Source organism: Vombatus ursinus, unplaced genomic scaffold (assembly GCF_900497805.2).
Source record: "Vombatus ursinus unplaced genomic scaffold, bare-nosed wombat genome assembly UNPS02014171.1, whole genome shotgun sequence".
Taxonomy (NCBI): Eukaryota; Metazoa; Chordata; class Mammalia; order Diprotodontia; family Vombatidae; genus Vombatus; species Vombatus ursinus.
The window spans coordinates 5982668-6007817 of NW_020953949.1; the positions used below are offsets into that span (position 1 = coordinate 5982668).

A 25150-nucleotide genomic window follows, 5' to 3' on the forward strand; every position below is an offset into this window, starting at 1 on the left:
AAAGACTGGAGGCTTGCGACTGCGCGGAGAACTAGTGTAAAGAGCGTGGAAAGAGGGCCTCCGACACTACGCTTCCCGGCGATCCCCGCGACGTGCGTGCGTGCTGACGTCCTCTGTTAGTCGTGCTGACGTGCAGCGCGGCCCAGGCGGGGTGCGAGTGGCGCAGTCGGAGCCCGCTGCGGCCCCCGAGGAAGCGAGGAGGCGGTGGCGGCTGTGGTAAGGCAGAAGAAGAGGCAAGGCGAGGCAGGGACTCCAGACCCCGGAGGACTCAGGACCCCACAAAGCAGTCGCGGAAGAATTCCCCCCCTCCCCGACCTGACGGGTGGAGGCGGAGGAGGAGTCGTCGGCGGCGGGTGAGCGGGTGAGAGAGAGCCGGGCGGTGGGGGGAGGGGCGGCCGCGCGGTGGCCCCGGCGCGAGGCCAGGCGCGCGGAGAACCGACCAGGCCGCACACGCGCGCGCGCGTTCGCTGCCTCGCGCTCGCGCTTATTCCTTTCCTACTCTTTTTCAGTACCCTTCTATCTCCTTCTCACTTCCACCTTTCCTCGTAGCCGACCCTGGTGCGCGTACTCCTCTTCCCCTCACCCCCTCCCTCTCGGCTGCGGCGCGCGTCGCCAACCGAACGCGGTCTCGCGCGCGCGGGGGAGGGGATATGGGGGGGGTGACTGAGACTCGAGGGAAGGGTGCGCGCTTCTGTAACTAACCCCCCTTTCCCGATCCACGTGCCAGTTGTGGAGAACTGGAGAACTGTATGCCTGTGACTCGACCTGTGGCCAAACCCTTCCCTTCCAAAAGGAAAAAATTCCTGTTCGCCTGCACCTTCCGGTGGGGGAGCCGGGTTACTCTATAGTAGGCCAACTCTGTCGCTTTCCTCTCTGCTTATTTTTACTTCTTGGCTCCTTCATCCACCATGGATTGTATACCCTTCGGTCTCCCCTTAGGCCCTTGACCCCCTCCCACTCTACCTACTTGCATGTCGTCTTCCCTTTCCCAGGGTTCCTCGACTCTTGCTGCTCCCTTTTCTACCCGTTATGTTTGTTACATAGGTCCCTGATCTTATGCAATTCCAGTGATCTTACCAATATTTCCCAAACCTATTTTACCTCTTCATCTGCCATTTTAGAGGGTTTCTTTCCTTTCCCCACATAACTGCCAAAAATGTGTATTGATAGCCTTTTGTACTGGGTACTCCAAAGCTTTTTTTAAAATTTGAGCTAGAAAGCCTTAAAGTGCTACAAATGCCAAAAAGGAGGCAGACAAAAACATGTATTCAGTATGGCTATGTGTGACGATTACATCTCTTCCTACTTTTTTTTTTTTGCTATAAAGTGGCTATGTGCCAGTAAACTCTGGGGGTACAGAAGGAGGTAAAACAGTCCCTGCCCTCAAGGAGCTCACAGTCTGATGTCTTCCTGAATCAGTATCTACCTGAGAATAGGAATGACAGGGGAGACCACTGAATGGGGAGTTGGGAAACCTGGGTTCTTGTGACTCGTGTGACCTTGAGCAAGTCACTTCTCTGTCCATCTCAGTTTTCTGCATCTATAAAATGAGGAGGTGGATTAGATGAACTCAGAGGTTCCTCTCTAACATGATTCTTTGCAGATTCCCTTTCATTACATGCAGTTACTTTGCTGAGTTACTACTCTTCAGTATAATCATCTAGTGCCATTTTATATTGCTCTTCTGATCAGTCAGAAATAAGATTTTTTTTTTCCAACTTGAACAGGTTTTCTCTAGCTCTAAAGCTAATTCATATGTCCTTTTCCCAGGCCCTCTTCATGTATTCTGATAATATCTTCTTTCCCCTGTTAGTCCTTTACTTGTAGATCCCTTTCTCTTAGTCCTTTATTGTTATCTTGTATTACTGGCTTCTACTTTTTTTCCTGTGGCTCCTTTGAGAGATTTCCTCCAGTGACTCCTTTCTACCTTTTTTGCATCAAGGCCCTCCACAATTCCTAAAGCTTTTAGATTCATAATAATGTTCTCTCTATGTCACTTCTCCTCTCACACTCCCACTGCCCCTAACCCTATAGTCTTTTCTTACACCCTCCTACCCTTTCCTGAGCACTGTTTTGGATGCTTCCCCCCCCCCCCCCGGGCTTCCCTTTTACAGTTTTCCCTTTCCTAGTGATTCTCCTCCACTATTTCTTGAAACGAAGTCACTTGGTTTTCCCTCTCTAGGGGAATGGAAGGGAGTTTGGGTGAAGTGGTATGGAAGTGTGGGTGAGTGAATAGGTTGAACATTTTGAGAACAGAACTCCAGGACCTTGGGAGAGAAGTGAGAGTAAAAGGGGAAAAGAGGGTTTGGGATTTTGAGGATAAGAAGATGACAGGGTGAGATTCTGGACTACTGGGGAAACCTTTCACTTAGTTTTCCTGTTCCTTTTCTTCTGTTTTCACTTGCCTTGCTTCTCCCCTTGCTTGCTCCTCCTTTTTTCTTTGCTCTGGTTTTATCATCCTCTTTTACTTTTTGTCCTTTTCCCTAAGGCCTGTGGGGGCAAGAAAAACCCAGGCCCTTCTACTAGACCGTTTTTTCAGAGCAAATATAGTTCTTGGACAAGGTCCTTTCTCTTGAAATCTCTTTCATACATACTATCCTTTACCTCTTTCTAGCTTTTCCCTGTCTGCTATTCTAGCATATATTATCTACAGTTCTGCTTATTTAGTTTCCTTGCTTCTACCCTAGTCTTCTCACTTTTTCCTCTCTACTTAAGGCTATATCTTAGTTTTCCACTTAGGATTTTTCTTCTTTATCTTCTCTCTTTAGGACATTTTGGAAAGGTGGGAGGAAGGAACAGGGTATACAGGAAAACAATTTAAGGGAGGGGCATGTGACAGGGAAATGTGGTAGGAGGAAGGTCATGCTAGGGAAAGAACAGTATGATAGGTCACAAGTTTGAGGGGAGTAAGAGATAGAGTTAGGTAATTATAAGATTAAAATACTCTTGAAAGCCAGGAATAGGAAAAACTGGGGATATTTTAAGGGAATGAATGTATAGGAAAAAAAGACTTATTGATAAAGAAGCGATGAAACAGGAATGCAGAAAAGGTAGAAGAGAAATTAAAGTAATTGGTATTGGGGGGGAATTTTTTGTGGGGGGGAGTGGGGATATGTTTTTCTAAGTCATAGGTAGGATTCCATGTGAAGAAAGTTAAGTAAGAAATTGAGTAAGTTGAGTAAGAAATTGCAAGTATTTGGTTTAGGAATATGATTTTACACTGGGAGGCAGTATAAGGCTAGAAATGTGAAAGTGGTGGGTGGTGAGAGGGGTGATCTTTTCTGAAAGAGCAATACCTATTCCAGTACTATATTTCATGTGAGTGTGGAGCTTTAGTTCTTATCTGGGACTACACAGAGCATTTCAGTTTATCCCAGTAATGGTTTAGTTATGGTTTCATATACCTGATCTTCTAGAACCTTGAGCCTCTTACAAGATAACTTTATGCTGTTGTACTGAATCCCTCTTCAGGCCTCAGCTTACATTTTTGAAGGGCCCTTGGTGACTTGGGGGTGGGAAGTTTTTTGTGCCTCTGAAATTTATGCCTTGTGTATGTGGTGCCCTCTTCTGGAGGCCACTGTCAGCTGCCAAAGGTTTGGAGTTAGTGTTGGTTGTGGGTACTGAGACCAGAGGCAGCTACAAAGACTGATAAGATTAGAAGAATATGAGTACCTGTTGGCATGTGGGGGAATAGGATAGAAATGGGAAGACTGGAAGGGATCAGGTTCATTGGAATGGGGGGGTTAGGGGAGGCTGTCTTAGTAGAATGGAAGCTTGGGGAATAGGAATAGTGCAAGAAAGGCAAAGGAAAGGCTGTTCTGGAAAAAAGGCAAATGATGAGAGTAGAGGAAGTATAGAAGCGTTGGAGGTGGTGAGGTTCTTGTATGGATATTAATAGAAAGAAACAATAGGGATGAAAGAGAAACAGGGACTTTGGTGGGTGGTGGTTAGTGTGGGGTCAGGGGCCTGACCCGTGTCTCCCCGCTCGCCTTCAGGAGCGGCGGTGCCCCCTGGGCACGGGGCCATGTACAACGGGATCGGGCTGCCGACGCCCCGGGGCAGCGGCACCAACGGCTACGTCCAGCGCAACCTGTCCCTGGTGCGGGGTCGGAGGGGCGAGCGGCCTGACTACAAGGGCGAGGAAGAACTGCGGCGCCTGGAGGCTGCCCTGGTGAAGCGGCCTAACCCTGACATCCTGGACCACGAGCGCAAGCGGCGCGTCGAGCTGCGATGCCTCGAGCTGGAAGAGATGATGGAAGAGCAGGGGTGAGGGGAGGGCTGGGGGAGAGCTAAGGGCTGAGTGATTGAAGAGCAGGAGGGAGCTGGGAGTGAGATTGAAGTGGAATGCAGGAGACTTAGAATTGGTTGAAAAGGATGTAAGGAGGAGTTGGGGAAATAAGTAGAAAAGAGAGCAAGGACTGGGAAGAGTTAAGTGACAAGTTGGGAATAAGATGGAAGAGTTGTGGTATTATGGAGTATTGAGAGCCAGAGGGAAGATAATAGAATGGGGAACTGAGAAGTTTTTAAATTGATTATTAGGAAGAGTTTGTGGGGGACAGAGGGCATTAGGGGATAAAATATAGCACGAGTATAGGAGAGGCAGGTGTTGCTTTAGATAAAGCAGTATAGGAATGTGGATAGGGTTGGGGTAGGAATTGGAACATATCTTAGGGATAGCTACAAAGTTAGGAGAGATCTAGGAAAAATAAAGTAAAGGGGACTGGGGTTAAATGGAGCACTGACAGGACAATGTGAAGGGAAGAGAGGGACAGAATAGATAGAATTTGAAATTGGGCAGTGAAAGGAAAATGTAGATATCAAGGGAGGGAGCACATACATATTGAGAAACTTAGAGGGAGAGTATGGTTAGATGGAAGATTGGGGGGGGCAGGGTCCTTTGGGTGGCGAAGAGTGAAAGATTTGTGTGTGTGGAGAGGAAAAGATGTGTGTATGAGGTGAACTCAGACTCTGTTGGAAGACAAAGGGGTTATTGTATAGGACCAAGGGAAGATGTCTTGTCAACTTCTAATCAGGGGAGTTTGTGCTGCAGGTACGAGGAACAACAGATCCAAGAGAAAGTGGCGACCTTCCGACTCATGTTGCTGGAAAAAGACGTGAACCCTGGGGGCAAGGAGGAGACCCCAGGGCAGAGGCCTGTGTGAGTGTTTTGTCCCTCTTGTGGTCTCTTCAGCCATTACACTTCTGTGCCTATCTTCATCTCTGTCTCCAAACTTGGCTTCTCTTGCGCTCCACTCTATTCTTCTAGTGTCTTCTACTGGTCCTGCTTCCTATACCTGCTAAGCTCTTGTCTGTGGTATTACCCGTTGTAGGTATTGTAAGAGTGCTTTATTTTTTCTCTTTTTCTTTATAGTCTTTCTTTGGCTGTGTCTGTCTTTTTCTAGATCTACTTTGCATACATTGTGGTGCTTTTTCTTTCTTTGCCCTCTGTTCCCAACCTCCCCAGGCTCCCAGTCCCAGCGTTGCCTCAGTCCAACCTTTGACCTTGATTCTCTTTCTCTGCAGAGTAACTGAGACTCACCAGCTGGCAGAGTTAAATGAGAAAAAGAATGAGCGGCTCCGTGCTGCCTTTGGTATCAGTGACTCCTATGTTGATGGTAGTTCCTTCGACCCTCAGCGTCGGGCTCGAGAGGCCAAGCAGCCAGCTCCAGAACCTCCTAAACCTTACAGGTACTGAGAGAATACAGATGTTCATATGTTAGACTACATTTCTGTCTGTCTCTTTTTCTCGAAGCCCAGGTATTCTACCCTAGTTTTGCTTGAGAATATTCTGAAATCCTTGTATTTTGGTCTAGGAGCCTATTTTTCTCCTGAGATTCAAGTGTCCTAGGCAACTGCTGTTGTTAACAATTTCACCTTCTTCTATTTTCTAGTCTTGTTCGGGAGTCTAGTAGCTCACGATCTCCTACCCCAAAACAAAAGAAGAAGAAAAAGAAGAAAGACAGAGGCCGGTAAGTTATGTTGAGGAAGGTGACTTTTTAGGGATAGTCAGGGACAGCTTATTCTTGTGCTGTGGAATTGGGTGTGGTTATCAATGACCCTGAGCTCTAGGGATGAGATGTTTTGTGGTGTCAGGTTTAGTCTTTATAAGCTGAACCAGAAAACAAAGTATTTGGGTTTCTTTCATAAAGTTGGGACTGAAGTGGGGATGTTTTTATGAATGAAGGTGATCAAAATGGAGCTTTTTCCAGCTAGAGCTAATAGATAGGATATCAGAGACCTGTTCATACTCATTTAGTATTTATTTATGAAGTATTTAGGGGGTTTCTTTTTGTTTTTTGTCCCTTTGAGAATTAGAACGTACAAGTAAACCAGGGATTATTGGAAGGGTGTCTTTAGGGGCAGTGTGAATGGGGAAGGTGGATCATGGCAGAATATTGAAGTTGTGACCCATCCAGTGACTTTGCTTCTGAATACATCTTTAGCAGGTCAGAGAGTAGCTCTCCTCGAAGGGAGAGGAAAAAGAGTTCAAAGAAGAAGAAACACAGGTATGAGGCTGGGCATTTGACATGATTGGGGGCCATGAAAAACCTTGGGAAACAGATGTTAATTTTTATGTTTCTACTTAAAGGTCAGAGTCTGAGTCCAAGAAACGGAAGCATAGGTGAGAGCTCACCTTTTCTTGTTGGGGTAACTGGTGACATGGGCTTTATTCTTTTTTTGTCCTATACTCTTTAGGTGTCTTTCAGTGGAGCCCTTTAGCTCCTTTGAATCTCCAGACTGTCAGTAAACTGTTTGTGGTTTCTGTCTAGTATTTATTTTTTTTGCTTTCTTTTTAATTCTTTGTTTGTATTCTCAGATCGCCTACTCCAAAGAGCAAACGCAAATCTAAGGACAAGAAACGGAAACGGTGAGTTGATTGTGAATAGAGAGGAAAGGGAGTCTGGGGAAAACTGTAGTTAGGATTATCTACGTGCTTATGCTTGAGGGGAAAAAAAATAATGACACCTGACTCGTGGGTGGTGTTGGTGGAAGCAGGACACTTCATTTGAGAGGTCCAAAGCCAAGATACCATATGTAGGAAACATCAGCATTCTTGGTCCTCATATTCCCTTCTCTTTCAGGTCTCGAAGTGCATCACCTGCTCCAAAGAGCCGCCGGGGTCATCGTTCAACGTCAGCTGACTCCGCCTCATCATCTGACACCTCCCGTAGTCGGTAAGGGGTGGTCCAAGAGGAAGGGAGGGAATGGGTCTAATGGGTTAATTAATTTAATATTTATTGAGCGCCCACGGTGTGCTAGGCGCTGCACAGAGCATTCCGAAGACACGGTCCCTGCCCTCTAGGAGCTGACAGGCTAAAGCGACAGGATGGACAGACATATACATATCCCCTTCTCTTTTTGTTGTTTTCATTTTGTTATTTTTTTTGTTTTGTTCTGATGTATATGGACTGCCAGGCTAGGGGGGGTGGTGGTTTGTCAGCAGTTCCCTGGGGGAGGAAGGAATCCTTACCCTGGCCTGCTTAAACAGGGAAGGCTTCCTGGAGGAGGTGGGCTCTGAGGTGAGTTGTGAAATGAGTTGGGGGGTAGGGCGTGGAATGGGTGGAGGGCATGGGGAAGCCATCCCCAGGTGGTGGGTATGGTCTGGGTGGGTTAAATAAAGGGTCCAAGGGAGGGATTGTATTGGGAAACAGAGGAGTTGGTATAAGCCAGGGAAGAATTGATTTTCAGTTTGAATATAGTTTGAATCTTCTGATTAGAACAATGAAAAGATTAGGAGAAAACTTGAGAAAATAGGTAATATGGTCAAAAAAGTATGGGTAGATGAAGAGGGAGATGGGGAGGGGGCCTTCTCTTCTCCCACTAGCTGATTTCTCCATTTTCTCCCCTTCCCCAAATTCCTTATATAGGTCTAGAAGTGCTGCAGCTAAACCCCGTACAACCACCTTGACTCATCGCAGCTCCTCTCCTGCTACACGTCGTCATGGAGAGGGAGATGCTCCACCCAGGGAATCTGCAGCTATCAGCACAGAGCGGACCCATAGCCCTGAGCTGCCGCCTCCTACCCAACGGTCCAGCAGTCCTCATGAGGACAAAGATAAGGAAAAAGAAAAAGACAAGAGGGAGGTGAGTCCCTAAATGGAATTATCATTGAAGTTCTAGGATTTAGGAAATATAGGAACAATTGCAGGAAATGAGAGACTTTGAATTCTTGAGGTTTGCAGTGGGCATGTGGGATGAAAATTATTAGGGGGATCAGGATCTAATGGAATTGAGAAGTAAGAGCTAATGAGGTAAGATTGAATAAAAGTATGTACTTGTATCTTCATATTCTATGCAAATATAAGGTTATAACTTATAGGAGAGAAGTGGCTAGTTAAGGGCACTTAGGACAGTTGGGAAAAAAAGTTTCTTTGGAAAGCATGTTCTGAAATTATGGTGTTTATGCATTCCCATCCTTACTTTTTCTTCTAATCCCAGAAATCTGCGACCCGAACTAGCCCCTCCCCGGAGAGGAGCAACACAGGCCTAGATCAACCTGCCCCTACCCCGCTCCTTGCTGAGCGAAATCGCAGTTCCCCGGAACCCCCTACAGCAACTCCCCAGAGTCAGGAGCCAGTGAAGCCCTCAGCTGAACCCTCCCCATCCCGCGGTCACTCACCCCCTAAGTCTCCAGAGAAACCTACCAGGTCCTCTTCCTCAGAAAGCTGCCCAGCATCTCCTCAACCAGCCAAAGCTCCCCGACATGGCAGTTCCTCACCTGAAAGTCCCCCCAAACCTGCACCAGCTCCTGCTCCTCGCCGGGAGCTTTCTCCTTCCCCCACAACCAAGAGCAGCCGTTCACGGGGACGTGCAAAGCGGGACAAATCAAGATCTCACAGTCCCACCCGTAGGGTGGGAAGGTCTCGCAGCCCTGCCACCACTCGAAGGGGACGATCACGGTCCCGGACCCCTAACAAGAGGGGCCGTTCTCGATCCAGGACCCCACAATGGCGTAGGTCACGGTCTCCACAGCGATGGGGGCGATCTAGAAGTCCCCAGAGGCGTGGCCGCTCCAGGTCTCCTCAACGGCCTGGCTGGTCTAGAAGTAGGAATGCTCAGAGGCGAGGAAGATCTAGGTCAGCAGCAAGGCGAGGCAGATCACGCTCTAGATCCCCAGCTACCCGGGGAAGATCTCGATCTAGAACACCAGCTCGGAGGGGTAGATCTCGCTCCAGGACACCTGCCAGACGGAGGTCTCGCTCCAGGACACCTGCCAGACGGAGGTCTCGCTCTAGGACTCCAGCCCGTCGTGGTAGGTCTCGTTCCAGAACACCTGCTAGACGAAGGTCTCGTACCAGATCACCAGTACGACGGAGATCTCGCACCAGGTCACCAGCCAGGCGAGGTGGCAGGTCCCGTTCCAGAACACCAGCTAGACGAGGTGGAAGGTCTCGTTCTAGGACCCCAGCTAGACGGGGTGGCAGGTCCCGTTCAAGGACCCCTGCCAGGCGTGGTAGATCCCGTTCCAGGACGCCAGCAAGACGAGGGAGATCTCGTTCCAGAACCCCAGCCAGACGAGGGAGATCTCGTACTAGAACCCCAGTCCGACGTGGAAGATCTCATTCTAGGACGCCACAAAGGAGGGGCCGTTCTGGCTCATCATCAGAACGGAAAAACAAGTCAAGAACATCCCAGAGAAGAAGCAGATCTAACTCCAGTCCAGAAATGAAAAAGTCTCGTGTTTCCTTGAGGCGTAGCCGTTCTCTTTCTTCACCAAGGCCCAAAGCAAAATCTCACCTATCCTTGAGGCGAAGCCGCTCTGGATCTTCTCCACGTCCTAAACTTAAATCTAGGACACCACCCAGACGAAGTCGGTCAGGATCATCTCCCCGCCCCAAAGCAAAGTCTCGAACTCCTCCTAGGCGAAGTAGGTCTGGTTCTTCTCCACGTCCTCAAGTTAAATCAAGGACCCCATCCCGGCGAAGTCGATCTGGATCATCACCCCCAAAGCAGAAATCGAGAACTCCACCACGGCGAAGTCGTTCTGGATCTTCTCCATGTCCAAAGAGGAAATCTAGAACACCAACACGACGAAGCCGATCCGGTTCTTCTCCACTCCCCAAAGGAAAATCTGGAACTCCACCCAAACAGAATTCTGGATCAAGTCCTGTGACAAATGCAAGATCTAGAACACCCCCAAGGCGAAGCAGATCTGGGTCTTCACCTCATGCCAAGGGGGAAGCAAGAACTCCAAGACGCAGCCGTTCTGGTTCTTTTCCTGGACCTGATGTAAAATCTAGGACTCCATCAAGACGTAGTCGTTCTGGTTCTTCTCCCCATCTGAAGGTTAAATCTAGGATGTCTCCAAGACGTAGCAGGTCTGGATCTTCCCCACGTCCCAGTGTGAAATCTAGAACTCCACCAAGGCATAGCCGTTCTGCGTCGTCTTCTCCAAGTCCTACTAGAGTGACTTCTAGAACACCACCAAGGCAAAGCAAGTCAAGATCTCCCTGCCCCAAGGTGAAGTCTAGAACACCCCCAAGCCAGAGCCATTCTCGGTCCTCTTCACCTGATACCAAAGTAAAATCTAAAACACCACCAAGAGAAAGTCACTCAGGGTCCACTTCACCGTGTCCCAAAGCAAAATCTAAAACACCACCAAGGCAAAGCCATTCTCGATCAAGTTCACCATGCCCACAGAATAAGTCAAAAACCTCACCAAGTCTAAGTCACTCTGGATCTCACTCCCCTTGTCCCAAAGTGAAGCCTAGAACACCACCAAGGAGTAGATCAGGCTCTAGCTCTCCACAACCAAAAGCAAAATCTCCAACTCCACCAGGTCATGAATCAGATTCATTTTCACCAAGTCCTGAAGAGATATCTAGGACATTGTTAAAGCCCAGCTGCTCTGAATCTTCTCCATCTTTGAAAAGGATATCCCAGACATCCCCTAGGGCCAGCCGTTCTAGGTCCTCATCTCCCAGTCCTGAAGTGGCATCCATAACTTCAAGACAGAGAGCAGGATCTTCAAGTCCTAAGATGAAATCTGTAACGCCACCTCCACAGCAGAGTAGTTCCAGGTCTGAGTTTTCACCGTGTACCAGAATGGACTCTAAATCTCCTCCAAGACTCAGTAGCTCTGGATCCTCTCCAGAACCAAAAGAGAAAGCTAGTTCACCCCCTAAGCAGACTCTATCTGACACATCTCCAGGACCAAGGGATAAATCTAGACCTCCTTCAGTTCAAGGTAGCCCTGAGTCCTCACCAGTGCACAGAGACATAACTAGGAGCCCTCCAAGGGAAAGAAATGGCTCAGAGTCATCTCCAGAAGTCAAAGAGAGAGATACTGCATTACCCGGGCCACATCAGATTGAGGTAACTGCAGAAGTGGTAGAGAAATTTGAAATGCAGTTAAATGAAAGCTTGCCTCATTTATCTCCAGAACTTAAAGGCATAGCTGGAAGCATCTCTGAGTCATCTCCAGAAATAAAAGAAAGCCTTGCTGTGCCTCTTGGACAGATTCTTCCACAGACTTCATTAGATGTGGCAGACATTCCAGCAGTGACCCAAACCTGGACTATGGTGTCACAGTCTCCAGAACACAAAGAACTAAATAATACTATATTCAAACAGCATGGTTCTGGATCTCCTTCAGAACTCAGAACAAACATCATAACAGAAATTAAACCTGTCTTATCCCCTAAAATCAATGAGGATTTAGTGGTTGCTTCCCTAAGTCAACTTGGGTCAGGTCCATGTCTCGCCATAAATGAGCAATCTAGAACACCTAGGCACAGCAGTTCTGAGTCATCTCCTGAAGTAGAGAAATCCAGAATGTTTTCAATTCAGAGCATTACTCAGTCACCTTGTGGATTTGATGGTGCACCAGATACACCCTTAAGGGGAAGAAGTGGTTCTGGATCTTCTCCAGAACTCAAAGATATACCTAGAACCCCATCAAGGAGGAGCAGGTCTGGGTCTTCTCCAGGACTGAAAGATGGGTCTGGGAGTCCCTCAAGACAGAGTCATTGTGGTTCTTCTCCAGGAATCAAAGATATACCAAGAACACCTTCAAGGGGAAGGAGTGGATCAGATTCTTCCCCAGAATCAAAAATGCTTGATACACCAACTAGAAAAGGAAGTCACTCTGGATCATCCCCAGAACTGAACAACAAATGTCTGACACCCCAAAGAGAAAGAAGTGGGTCAGAATCTTCAATAGAACACAAGGGTGTTCCTAGAACTCCACTTAGACAAAGCTCTGGTTCTTCTCCAGAACTTGATGTGAAACCCAGAACACCTCCCCAAGGAAGAAGTGAGTCTGATTCTTCTCCAGAACCCAAAGGTACAACTCAAACTCCAGTTAGGCAAAGGAGTCGCTCTGGATCATCTCCAGAAGCTGACAGCAAACCTCGACTAGTTCCTAGACGCAGTAGATCTATTTCCTCTCCAGAAGTCAATGATAAGCCAAGAGCTTCACCCAGGGGCCAGAGTGGCTCAGAGTCCTCTCCTGAACCCAAAACTGCTGTACCTCGGACTCTCCTCAGGCGAAGCCGATCAGGTTCATCCCCTGCCAGTAAAGGGAGAGGACCATCACCTGCAGGGAGCAGCAGTTCTGAATCTTCTCCAGAGCACCAACCAAAATCCAGAACTCCTCGTAGAAGCTCTAGGTCCTCACCAGAGCCTAAGGCAAAATCTCGTACACCACCTCGGCGTCGTAGTTCCCGGTCATCACCTGAGCTGACTAGGAAGGCCAGGCTTTCACGTCGAAGTCGATCTGCTTCATCTTCTCCAGCAGCCCGCTCTAGGACCCCTCCAAGACGCCACCGAAGCCCATCAGTTTCATCCCCAGAACCAGCTGAAAAGTCAAGGTCCTCCCGTCGGCGACGGTCAGGCTCCTCCCCAAGGACTAAGACAGCTTCAAGAAGAGGCCGTTCTCCATCACCAAAGCCTCGGGGACTCCAGCGTTCCCGTTCCCACTCAAGGCGAGAGAAGACTAGAACAACTCGTCGTCGAGACAGATCTGGTTCATCTCAGTCAACTTCACGGAGGAGGCAGCGGAGTCGTTCTAGATCTCGTCTTACCCGTCGACGACGAGGAGGCTCTGGTTATCACTCTCGGTCACCCACCCGACAGGAGAGTTCTCGGACATCATCTCGGCGTCGACGGGGACGTTCTCGAACACCTCCCACTAGCCGCAAGCGTTCTCGTTCTCGAACATCACCAGCTCCTTGGAATCGCTCTCGGTCTCGAGCTTCCCCAGCTACTCATCGGCGGTCCAGGTCAAGAACACCTCCAGTCACTCGGAGGAGGTCAAGATCTCGAACCTCACCAGTTAGTCGTAGGAGGTCAAGGTCCAGGACGTCTCCAGTTAATCGACGAAGGTCTAGATCTAGAGCATCACCAGTTAATCGTAGAAGGTCCCGTTCCAGAACACCACCAGTAACTCGCCGCCGATCAAGATCCAGAACACCAGCAAATCGTAGGAGGTCACGGTCTAGAACTCCACCAGTGACTCGTAGGAGATCCCGATCTAGAACCCCTCCTGTGACTAGAAGGCGGTCTCGAAGCAGAACCTCACCTATCACTCGCAGAAGATCAAGGTCCAGAACATCTCCAGTGACTCGTAGACGGTCTCGTTCACGTACTTCTCCAGTGACTCGACGGAGGTCCCGTTCACGAACCTCTCCAGTGACTCGGCGTCGGTCTCGATCTCGAACACCTCCAGTTATTCGGCGCCGCTCTAGGTCCCGGACACCTTTGTTAACCCGCAAACGTTCTCGAACTCGTTCACCACCTGCTATCCGCCGGCGTTCTAGATCCCGTACTCCACGAGGTGCTCGTGGCAAGCGTTCTCTAACCCGGTCTCCTCCAGCCATTCGTCGGCGTTCTGCATCAGGAAGTTCCTCTGATCGTTCTCGATCTGCCACTCCTCCAGCAACCCGGAATCATTCTGGCTCCAGGACTCCTCCTGTGGCTCTTAACAGCTCAAGAATGAGCTGCTTCAGTCGCCCTAGCATCTCACCAACTCCTCTGGACCGCTGTAGGACTCCCCCTGGAATGCTTGAATGCTCTGGCATTTCTGGGGCCTTGGGGAGCTCTAGAACACCATTATCTGTTCTGCAACAAGCTGGTGCCTCTATGCTTGATGGACCTGGTCCTAGAATTCCTGATCACCCTAGAACCCCCTCTGTGGCAGAAAACCATGCTCAGTCTAGAATTGCCCTTGCTTTGACAGCCATTAGTCTTGGCACAGCTCGACCACCTCCCTCTATGTCAGCTGCAAGCCTGGCTGCCAGAATGGCTCAAGTTCCAGCCCCAGTACCCCTCATGAGCCTTAGAACGGCTCCAGCTGCAAACCTTGCTAGTAGAATACCTGCTGCTTCAGCAGCAGCCATGACCCTTGCCGGAGCTAGAACATCAGCTATGCCACCAGCTGTGAACCTAGCTGAATCTAGAACACCTGCAGCTGCAGCAGCCATGAATCTAGCCAGCCCAAGAACACCAGTGGCACCCTCTGCTGTGAACCTTGCCGATCCCAGAACACCTGCCGCAACAGCAGCCGTGAACCTGGCTGGAGCTAGAACCCCTGCTGCTCTAGCAGCCTTGAGTCTTGCAGGCTCGGGCACTCCACCAACTGCTGCCAACTATGCAGGTTCCAGAACACCACAAGCCCCAGCATCTGCAGGCCTCGTGGGTCCTCGGACTGCTCATGCTCCAGCACCTGTGAACCTTGCAAGCTCTAGAACACCACCAGGTCTGGCACCTGCGAGCCTTGCTGGCTCTAGAATGCCACCGGCGTTGTCAGGGGCAAACCTTACCCCCTCAAGGATGGCTCTTTCTGCCTATGACCGAGTCAGTGGCAGAACCTCACCACCCCATCTCGAGCGAGCCCGTTCTAGAACCCCACCTGGAATCCCAGGCTCTAGAACCCCGCCCTCTGCCCCAGGCCAATCTAGAATGGCTTCTGAGCGTGCTGGTTCTCCTCCCCCTCCCCCCCATACCTCTCGAATGGCCCTAGCTCCTTCTCAGTCTGTTCTCCCTCCACCTCAGGATCGGGCTAGGTCCCCTCTCCCACCTGTTGTTTCAGATCAACTCCATTCCTTGTCTACCCAGACCCATCCTCTAGGAGGGTCTCAGGCCCCACTCCCTGCTATGGTGGCCAAGACCATGCCTCCTGCTGGTGATCATAATGGCACCCTCTCTGGTCCTGCTTCTGGGGGGCCCTGTTCTGATGGTGCAGAACCAATTTCTGCAGCTGGCTCCCAGCTGCCTTCCTCCCCACTGGCCAGCTTGCAGCCTGCCAAGGAGCGGAGGAGCTCTTCTTCATCTTCGTCATCATCCAGCTCCTCGTCCTCATCCTCCTCCTCCTCCTCCTCCTCCTCCTCTGGATCTAGCTCCAGCGACTCAGAGGCCTCTAGCCTCCCATGTCAACCTGAGGTGGCACTGAAAAGGTGAGAAAAGGTTAGGCTTTAGGGAAGAGGGGGCAGAGTGCTTATTAAAAGTTTGTTATTTTCTTTCACATAGTATACGTTTAATGAGTGGTTAAGTTGAAAGTCTGGAAAAAATGTTGGGGAGGGCAAAAAGTCTTGGAGAGTGCTGGATTTAGTTAGCCTGGGTTCCAATTTTGGGGCTCTATTTAAATACCTGTATGACCCTGGCCAAGGCAGTTTATCTAGGCCTGTTCCCTCATTACAATGAAGTTGGACTAGATGACATTTTAAGGTCCCTTCCAGCTCTGAATCGATATTCTCCTAAGAGGGGAGGGTAAGCTATGCAAGGGAGGAGGGTCTTGGCTCTGTGGAGATGGGGGAAACTTGATCCTTAAGGTGGGGTGGTGGGGGGCACACAAGTCTCCAAAGGTTTACTCTCTCGAGGGTAATGATAGTTTTCCATCTCTACAGAGGACAGAACTAGAGGAAATGGACTTAAATTTGCAGCAGGAGGGATGGCAGTTAGACCTCAAGAGGAACTCCCTGGGCTGGAAGGATCTTCAGAGGTCATCCTATCCCTGTCCCTGCCTCTAGGCAGGCCAGCCCCTCCCCCAGCCCATAGACACAAGGGCTTCCCTCTTTCCAAGGAAGGAGATAACCCAGCCTTCCACACCTGAGCCAGGTTCTTGGATTCCTCTGTCAGGGAAATCTTGAGGTTTAATCTTTTCTCTGTTGTGCTGTGGCGCTCCAGCTTTGTGCTTCTGTTAGCATTGGTTGGAGGATACCAGCTCACTAATCTTCAGAGAATAAACACTTGGGGAGACTGAAGTCCGTTCAGTTACCCCTCCACTGCCATTCCTCTAGGCCAAATAAGGTAGGGTTGGGGTTGGGGCAATTCTCCATCTGACAAAAAAATCTTTTTCTCACAGGGTCCCTAGTCCCTCCCCAGCCCCCAAGGAGGCTGTCCGAGAGGGGCGCCCCCTGGAGCCTACCCCAGCCAAGCGGAAACGGCGCTCTAGTAGCTCCAGCTCCAGCTCTTCATCTTCCTCATCTTCCTCGTCTTCCTCTTCCTCCTCTTCTTCCTCCTCTTCATCTTCTTCCTCTTCCTCCTCTTCTTCTTCTTCCTCTTCTTCCTCCTCTTCTCCTTCCCCTGCCAAGCCTGGCCCCCAGGCCTTGCCCAAACCTGCAAGTCCTAAGAAGCCGTCCCCTGGGGAGAGGAGGTGAGTACTGCTTAGGTTTTAAGGCCCAACCTACCCTGGGATGCCAGCTCCTTGTCTAATCTGTGTTGGGGTTATAGGTGAATGGAACATTGGAGTCAGGCTGCCCCGGTATCAAGTTGTTGGTTTTTTTTTCTTTTTTTTTTTTTCCCCAATAAATGCCATTAATATACTAATGAAGGACTTGGGAAATCAGATTCAGGGCTAGTGTCTGGTTATGGTGATACAGGTAATTAGAAGACAGAGAAGTGTTAGGGAGGGGCCTTGGATGACTCCTCTATTCCCCCTTAGATCCCGAAGCCCCAGGAAGCCCATAGATTCCCTTAGGGATTCCCGTTCCCTTAGCTACTCACCTGCTGAGCGCCGCCGCCCTTCACCACAGCCCTCTCCGCGGGACCAGCATAGGTAGGAATTTGTGTTTTTATTTACCGCCTTCCAACAGTGTGCCATTGGACTTCACTACTCCCCTTTCCCATAATTCCAGGCTTGGAAGACTTAATATAGGGATCGATGATGTCAAGTATCCCTTATATATTCTGTTTTGTATTACAGTAGCAGTGAGCGGGGATCCCGACGAGGCCCACATGGGGATAGCCGCTCCCCAGGCCACAAGCGTAGGAGAGAAACACCCAGCCCTCGACCTGTCCGTCATCGCTCCTCCAGGTATGGACAAAAGGAGAAAGTGGAAGGGTTTTCTTGAATCATAGATTGTCAGAGTTGGAAGAAACCTTTGTGCGACTTTCTCACTTTATAGATGAGAGATTCAGAATGGGAAAAGAATTTGTTTAATCAAGGTTCATAGAGCTTATTTAGTGTTAGGTTTGGGACTAGAGCACCAAGTCTTTTGACTCTGACCCAGCCCAGGGCTCTTTCTAATATACTTAGCTCTCTCTGTTCTTAGCATCAGTGAATATTTTCTTTCTTTGCTTCTAGTGTATATCCAGAACATTCCTTTCTTACCGTCTCCCCAATACTTTTATAGTGAATATAACCAGAAGTAGGGATTTGAACTCATTATCTCTCATTTTCTTACAGGTCTCCGTAGTTCCTTTTTGGGGAAACCACATCACACCCCAAGTCCTGGAGCCACAGGGAGCACCCCTCTTATCTCCCTAACAGAGCCGCAGGGGATGGGGACCCCCATCTGCCTCCGTCTCCTTTGAACTCTGGCAGCCTCTTGGGGGGAGGTCCCCTTTCTTCCCCTCCCCCCCTTTAATTTCTGTTTTTTTTTTTTCTTTGTTCCTGTGAAATGTTGATCTCTGTGAGTTTTTTCCTGGTTCACGTGTTTTGGGGGGTTTGGGGTGGGAGGGTATCAGTAGGGAAAGGTACAGTTTTGGGGTTCCCCAACCTTGAGTTCACGATAACAGGAGGGAGCTGCTGCCCTCTACCCCTCTCAGACTCCTGAGTTTACCAGGGGCTGATGGTTTGGAACTTGGGTGGAGAGGATGATAGGGAAGCTCCCGGGGGGCAGGGTTAGATTGGAATTTGTTGGTTAGCTCCATGTGCCGCGCCCCCACCCAGATTGGCCATGGGCCCCTCCCCCCAACTTTTCTTCACGTTTCTTAAAGGCATTTTGGTTTTTTTTTAATCTGTACAGCGAGAGCGACTTTTTCTGTCGAATAAAAATGAGAAATGCAGGAGCTGGGTGTGGGGGTCTATTTATTTGCTATTGAGAAGTGAAGGTGAAAGGGCTGGATATCTGGGTTATTCAGGAAGTTAGGATGTTGGGAAAGAGATGCCAGAATCTCTAGCCCTTCCATACTATCTAACATATCCCTGGCATAGAGGGTTTGCATTTTTTCTTGTGGTGTGCTGGTCTGAAATGCTATAGGTAGTTTGTTCCCCCGCGACAGAAACTATAAGCTTTTTGGTCATAGCTCTTGGTGTTTTCCCTTCTCTTCTCCTGCCTCTTTTCCTCTACCAGGAGGCAGTTCTTATTAACCACAAACAAGATGCTAACAGGCCAGTTTGGATGACAGGATAAAATTTTATATTGTTACTGCTTTATTAAATGGCTTTGAGGGACTGTCATATGGAACAATTAATACTGCTGTTCTAGGAGGGTAGAACTAAAACTATAGGACCATGCATAAAAGATTAGAGGGAGGTAGGTAGTGGTTTAAATGTAAGGACTTCTTAATAGGCAGTTAAATAACTTAAGGTACTTTGTTAACTTGTCACTGAAAGTCTTAGGGGAGATAGCACAAAAAGTCTGTGAGGTGGATGTGAAACATTAAGATGTTTTAGCTGTATTCCCATTTGAATGAGGATCCAGCTGAAAGGTTACATAAACAACTCCCTAGCTTGTATCAGTGCTGTGATTTACTTGGTTCATCTCATGCTTTTTCCGCTACCCTTTTCAGAGCTACTCTAGAGCAGCAATCAGTTTTGATTATGTATCGCATCAGTGAACAATTTATGCATGCACCCCCCTATAGATATGAATTATGAATGCTATGCTAATGTGTAAGTACATTATAAAATCAAAAAGTTAAAAGATGTGCTAAGGATTACATAAACTTAAAATTTCTTCAATGATAGAAAAACTAAAATATTTACATTTTTGGTAGTATGCATCATTCTTGAAAAATCCTGGGGATAGGGGCGGCTAGGTGGTGCAGTGGATAGAGCCCTGGCCCTGAAGTCAGGAGGACCTGAGTTCAAATCCAGCCTCAGACCAAACATTTGACACTTAATAGCTGTGTGACCCTGGGCAAGTCACTTAACCCCAGTTGCCTAAAAAAAAAAATCCTGGGGCTAGGGTAGACTTACAGCTAGACAAGCAACTGAATTTTTTTTTTTTTTGATATTTTAATAAAACTGGAAAGTAAATACAAAAACTCCCTAAGTCTGCAAAACGGCTTTTTAGAAAGTCATGTTTCTCTAATATATACAAAACAAAAACAAGGTTTTTTTCTACAAATGGGGTGATGTGGTCCTGCTTATGCTTTAGAAACACTTTGACATTATGTGGAGGATTGGAATGGGGAAAGAGTAGGCAACACTGATTAGTAGACCATTGCAATGATGTAAGAAAGATGAATGTGGAGAGGGAGATGCTAGCAATATTATGGACAGAGAAATAGGGTTTTGCAGTTAGGATGCGTACAGACTTGAGAGTCGGACTTCTCAAGATAATGAAGTTGGGAACTTCATTTGTTTCAAACGTGATTGGAAAGACGTTCCACCCTTGACGTAAATGGAGATATACAGAAAATGGGTGAGTTTTTGGGGAAAGGCACTATGCATTTTATAATCCATGACTGCTCATGCTGTCACTATCCCACCTAAATTAAGGGTGTGGGGGTCTTATACTATCAGACTACATAGCCTGCCCTCCACAGGGCTCTTGCTGTGGTTGGGTATTTTTGGAGGGGGGAGGGGGCAGAGACTGGCTATACTATGCAGTAAGGGAGAAGTATGTAGGTGGAAAATAGGTTGCCTCTTATTCTTAAGTGACTTATCTCCAACACAATTTTCCCACCCTCTGATCTTAACTCCTTGGGGGTTATGCTGTACCATGTCTTTCTAAAGGGTCAAGTGTTCTTCCATCCATCCCTGCACAATGATCCATCTTTGCTTTCCCTACATTCTTTACTCTGTTCAGCTCTAGTTTACCTAGAACCAGCATGGGTGAGGGAAGCAAAGCAGGCTCAGCCTATACTTCAGATTACATTGATCTTTTAGGTCAGAGGTGTTGAACTTAAGACCAGCCAAAGAATCAGACTGAAATTAACTGGGAAATGCCTCCCAAACAAAATAAAAATACAGTATGTAGATGTTGATTTATGATTTTCCAAGTCAATATGCAGCCCACAGAGACCTCTTTATATTTGCATTTGTGTACTGATTTTGATTCCTTAACTGAACTGTCAGTTTGGGAGTCAGAGAATGTTAGAATCCTGTATCCATTCCCTGCCAAGGGTCCTCAGGTCTACTTCATTACAGCCATGGTAACAGCTCGCAATTGCCCAGAGAACATAGGGCTGGAAGCACACTTTCGGGTGTATTTGAAATCACTCGGGGATGGGGGGGTGATTGTTACAAGGGAAAAGCTTCTGCTGGCAAAGAGAATTTAGGGGGGATGGTTTGGGGATAAAGGGATATTATGGAGGAAGAGCAGCTCAAAGAAGAGTTTAAGAACACAGGCCACAGGAAGATGGAGGCAACAGCCTAACACCAAAATTTTTTATTGTATTAGGTCACTATAGGGGGTGGGGCCTTGGGCCCTCACTGCACAGCTTGCTCATTGGTGCCACTTCCGGAGTCTTGAGGCTTCATGACATCTGGCAGTTCTGGAGGGCTGGAGAAGGACTCAATGCGCAGTGTTTCAAATACATCATCTGTGGAGTGGGAGAGAGAACCATTACCAGTTGATCCCTTGTTTTTGAGTTTCTCTTCTGTAGTTCAGAGTGGCTGCAAGTGGTTCAGAGCTACTAGCTATCTTGGTTGTAGGACTGTATGTACCTGCTTCACTTTATTCCCTTGAGGTTCCTAGAATCTTAGGGGTAAGTCCTTTGCTTGGCTCCCATAGCTTGACCCCCTATCTTTATGGCTTTTCACCAGCAGGCGCCCTCTACTTTAGCAAGCCTCACTTGGACATTCTTTAAACCACAGCTAGTTGCAAATCTCACCTTCATTAAGCTTTGCCTGATTATTCCTTTCGTGCCTTTCCCTCCTCTGAATGCTTACACATCATTTGCTGTCTGTGCCACAATTTAATACTTACTACTTCTAGAATCTGATTTCATTATTATGGGTACCCCCTACACCAGTGCAAATAGTCTTCTATATTTGCTGGAACCAATAGAATTCATGACTGTTAAATTTAGTGATAAACCTTTTCCTAGGATAATTCTCACCCAACAGTTACCAGCCCACAAATTTTGCAGTTTTGACTTAGTTTACAAAAATTCAACATTATCTCCACACAACAAGGAGGCATCACAGTGGGATTTTAAAAGGATAAGTTCTTTTTACAAAAGTTACTGTTTTACTTCACAAAGTTTTATCTGCCTCACTGGTCTCTCAAATCTCTGGCATCCACCCCCCAGCCCAGCACAGTGGAGTTCAGTGCTTCTGCACTGACAACTATGGCTAAAAGAACTTTTGTTACTGGGCAGATTTGGTACCTACATTCTGAACTCTTATTGCAACCTTAAGCACATGACCTCAGTTCTGAGAAAAGTACTTTGAAAACCTCAAATTGTAAACATTAATATAAGCATCTCTTCAGGCTGCATCTTATTCTCTAATCAAATCACTGCATTTTGAGGCCAGGAACAATTGCTGTACTGCCTTCTATCTTCAGAAAGGATAACCTAAAACTTTTTTTTTTTTTGAATCACATAGTAAAAACTTTAAAACGTTAGCTACTGGGGGTAGGGAATCCATCTTCCTTAAAGCACAGAAGTATGCAAGTGAACCATAGAGGGGGAAATCTTCAGACCCATTAGTGCAATTTTATCAACATGTCTAAGAAGAATGCTGGTTATAGTTTCATGGCAGTGCAATACACAAGGAGAGATACAAAAAAGTCTCAATGTTACAAAAGTGCCAATTCACATCCTAATTTCCAGTACTACTTTTCTGTTCTCGGTTCTAATGGTAAACACCCATTTTTTTTTCCTGGTCAACTCCTTACCAGCTCGAAAGGCCAGCCCCACAGTGGCTGGTGCTTGAGGCCTGGCTGTCTGACTTGTGAAGCCACACTCGCCCAGGGTCTTACTGTCATCCAGCAGCTGGTCGTCCTAGGGAGAGAAAGGTGGTGGTGGGGACATCCTAAGAAGAGGTCAGGGATAGGACACACAGCCCAGGAACGTGTGTGGGTCCTATGGCATTCCTTCCTGGAGGCAGGAGAAGGCTGGGAGAGGTAGGGATTCTGGGTGGCAGGAAGAGAGGATGCCACATAAGGTTGACAGCACTTTGATTTACAAAGCACTCTGCCTGCATGATCTCATTTAATCTTCATCAGATATGGTACTTTAATTATCCTTATTTTATAGGCCAGGAAACTGAAGCTTATAGAAACAAACTGACTTGCCTAGGGTCTTAAGGCTAATGAGTAGCATCAATGAGATCTAATTTATGTCTAATTAGTCCAAGTCTGGAACTCTTTCTAAGTTACCTTGTAGCCTCTTAATCAGATGATGCCATTCAGCAGTGATGTTCAATAAGTAGATGACCATGGGGTATGTATAAACAATGAGCAGACACAGCTGGTTTTGAGTTGGGGGAGGAAGGACCAAGGTCCTTTCTCCCCATGGTAGAGAAGGGAAGAAAACTTTTCAATACAAAGACAGCTGGCTCCTGGAAGTTACCCAGCATTACCTTTGGTGATCAAACCTCTCCTTTACCTAGTGAAAGAATGCCAGGGCTTGTAGCAGGTGTATGGGATGTAAGAAAATAGTGAGTTTAAATAATCCTTCGGCCTTCTCTCCAAGGAAGGTGTGGAGAGCATGGTTCTAACGCTTGCTAATGCGGATGATAAAGGCCTGCCCTAGAAGGGAAGTTCAGATTCAGAACTAAAGCTGGACCCTGGAAACCATCTAGTCAAACCCACACACCCCCATTTTACAGATGAGGAAACCGAGTCCCAAAGAAGTTAAGTAACAAGGTCACAAAAGTAATACTTGTCAGAGGTGCGATTTGAACCTAGTTCCTCCGCTTCCAAAAGCAGTGTACCACAATGAGACAAGTGTGGACAGGGGGGAACAGCAGTGGGTATGCGGGGTGGGGTGGGGGTGGGGCGTGTGGACGCACTACAAACCTTATAGAGCCGCTGCTCATCCGGGGGCCTCTTGAGAATGCCTTCCACAATGCGCTTCAGCTCAAACACTGTGCTCGACTCCTTCGCATCTGTGAAGATCGTTGTCTTGTGGCGCCGGATCATTAGGAACACATCCTGGGGGCCAGGGGCAGGAGTGAGTCTTCTCCGCCCCGGCTAGTCCCGGGCGCGTCCGAGCCCCTCTCCTTCCAGCCCTGGTCACAGCAGGGCCTTCTCCATACATTCCTAGGCCCCCATTCCTGTGCCTCGAGCCCGACCCCGGGCCCCTCCTCGTCCCCAGTCCCCTTGCCCCTAGCCCGGCCCGGGCCCCCTAGTCTCCATTCCCCGAGCCCGACCCCTCCCCTCGGGGCGCCCCTTGCTTCTCTTCCTCCTCACTTACCATCTCGGCGTCTGGCTTCCCTCCCCCCCCAATCAACTGCCCGGCGCAGTCTCAGTTCGTCCCAGTCCCGGGATGCTTTGAGTACGCGTCGGCGGAAATTACTTGCCGGGATTATACATGCGCGTGCTCGGACGTCCTCCTTTTTAGGCGCGTCTCTGCTGCCATCTTAGTAAAGATTTGTATTATAAAGCGCAGCCTTAAGTCGGCCCATGGTGACGACATTAGTAGATTAGTTCATTTTACTAAAGAACTAGGAATCCGGGAGGAGGTAGCGGTTTAGGGAATATTGTTTCGAGAGCACGAGGCGAGTGCCATCTTGGTAGAGGAGAAGTGAGGCTGCCATGTTGGTAAGGTCAGGGGAGGAAACAATGCGGCGTCGAAGACGCCATCTTACTGAGGTCGTAGCGGGTTGCGGGGGAGGTGACCTAAATATAGTAAGTCTAGTACTGAAACCCCATTGGGATGAAATAAACCTATGATGTTCCCTTCTTGATACTCTGGGAAAACTGCTTTTGTGGGAGTGAGGCAATGTGGACACCGTATGTTGACAGATTTAAGAAGCAAATTTTAGATCTGACGTAAAGAAAAAATATCAATAGAATGGGTCGGCCTGAAGTGTTGGGCTACCTCTCACTAGAAATATTCGAACTGAGACCGACTGACCACCTGACTCGCTGGTTGCGGAGGAAGGGATACGTTTGGTGGAGTATGGGTTGGACTACGTGGCTGCGGAGGGCCCTGCCAAACGACAGTCGGTACTAAACAGAAGGAAGCCCATAAAAGGTTACCATCTTGAGAAGATCTGTCATACGAGGGCGGCTGCCCTCCCGGTTGTAGTCAGAGGGTACTTCCGGCCGCCATGATGAGAAGGTCATTTCTGGGCTCATTCTAGACTTCCATCTTGGGATAGAGGCCCGTTGGTTAACTCATACTTTGCTGAATCGGAGAAGGCTTCCCGGAGGGGGTGGGGGGGGGAGAAGAGGGAGGAGGAGGAAACCTTCAAGTCAGGCCCGCTAGACGGAAAGGGAAATAAATTTAATTTTAAACCGAAGGGAATGAAGTCAGACCGAAGTACTTCCTGTAGGCGTGGGATGAGAACTAGAAATCTGAGGCAGGGAAATGAGTAACAGGGCCTCGAGAGTGTGGCCTCCCTCCCTCCCTCTCTGTCTCTGACTGTCTCTGCCTCTCTTTCCGTCTCTGAGCCTCTGTCTCTAACTCCTGTCTCTCCCAGTCATTTGTTTTTTTTTTTTTTCCTGTCTTTTTTCTCTCTGTCTCTTGTCTCTCAGCTTTTGGTCTTTTATCTCTTGCCTCTTCCGTCTCTCTGTCTCTTGTCTCTGTCCTCTCTTTTGTGTGAGTTTCTCTCTGCCCCGCACCCCTCATCCCCCCATGGCAT

General features: G+C 48.3%; 2 protein-coding genes across 4 annotated transcripts; one reads left to right on the forward strand and one right to left on the reverse strand.

Annotated features, from left to right (window-relative positions):
• The first annotated feature begins 264 nt into the window (after positions 1-264).
• On the forward strand, positions 265-18231 carry SRRM2 (serine/arginine repetitive matrix 2). 3 transcript variants are annotated; one of them, XM_027859611.1, is made up of 15 exons: positions 265-353; positions 3996-4266; positions 5051-5158; positions 5524-5688; positions 5892-5969; positions 6444-6506; positions 6590-6622; positions 6818-6868; positions 7083-7175; positions 7869-8085; positions 8440-15395; positions 16304-16594; positions 16883-16996; positions 17144-17254; positions 17627-18231. In XM_027859611.1, exons 2-15 carry the CDS (start codon positions 4025-4027, stop codon positions 17634-17636), a joined length of 8532 nt encoding a protein of 2843 aa, XP_027715412.1. In that variant the 5' UTR covers positions 265-353; positions 3996-4024; the 3' UTR covers positions 17637-18231. The 3 variants fall into 3 exon arrangements, with proteins under 3 accessions (XP_027715412.1, XP_027715413.1, XP_027715414.1); XM_027859612.1 differs by having other exon boundaries at positions 17147-17254; XM_027859613.1 differs by lacking the exon at positions 16883-16996.
• Positions 18232-20751: 2520 nt separating this feature from the next.
• Positions 20752-23863, reverse strand: ELOB (elongin B). The gene is made up of 4 exons (XM_027859616.1): positions 23758-23863; positions 23361-23495; positions 22236-22341; positions 20752-20934 (listed from the first exon to the last, which is right to left on the reverse strand). Exons 1-4 carry the CDS (start codon positions 23758-23760, stop codon positions 20822-20824), a joined length of 357 nt encoding a protein of 118 aa, XP_027715417.1. The 5' UTR covers positions 23761-23863; the 3' UTR covers positions 20752-20821.
• Positions 23864-25150: the final 1287 nt, after the last annotated feature.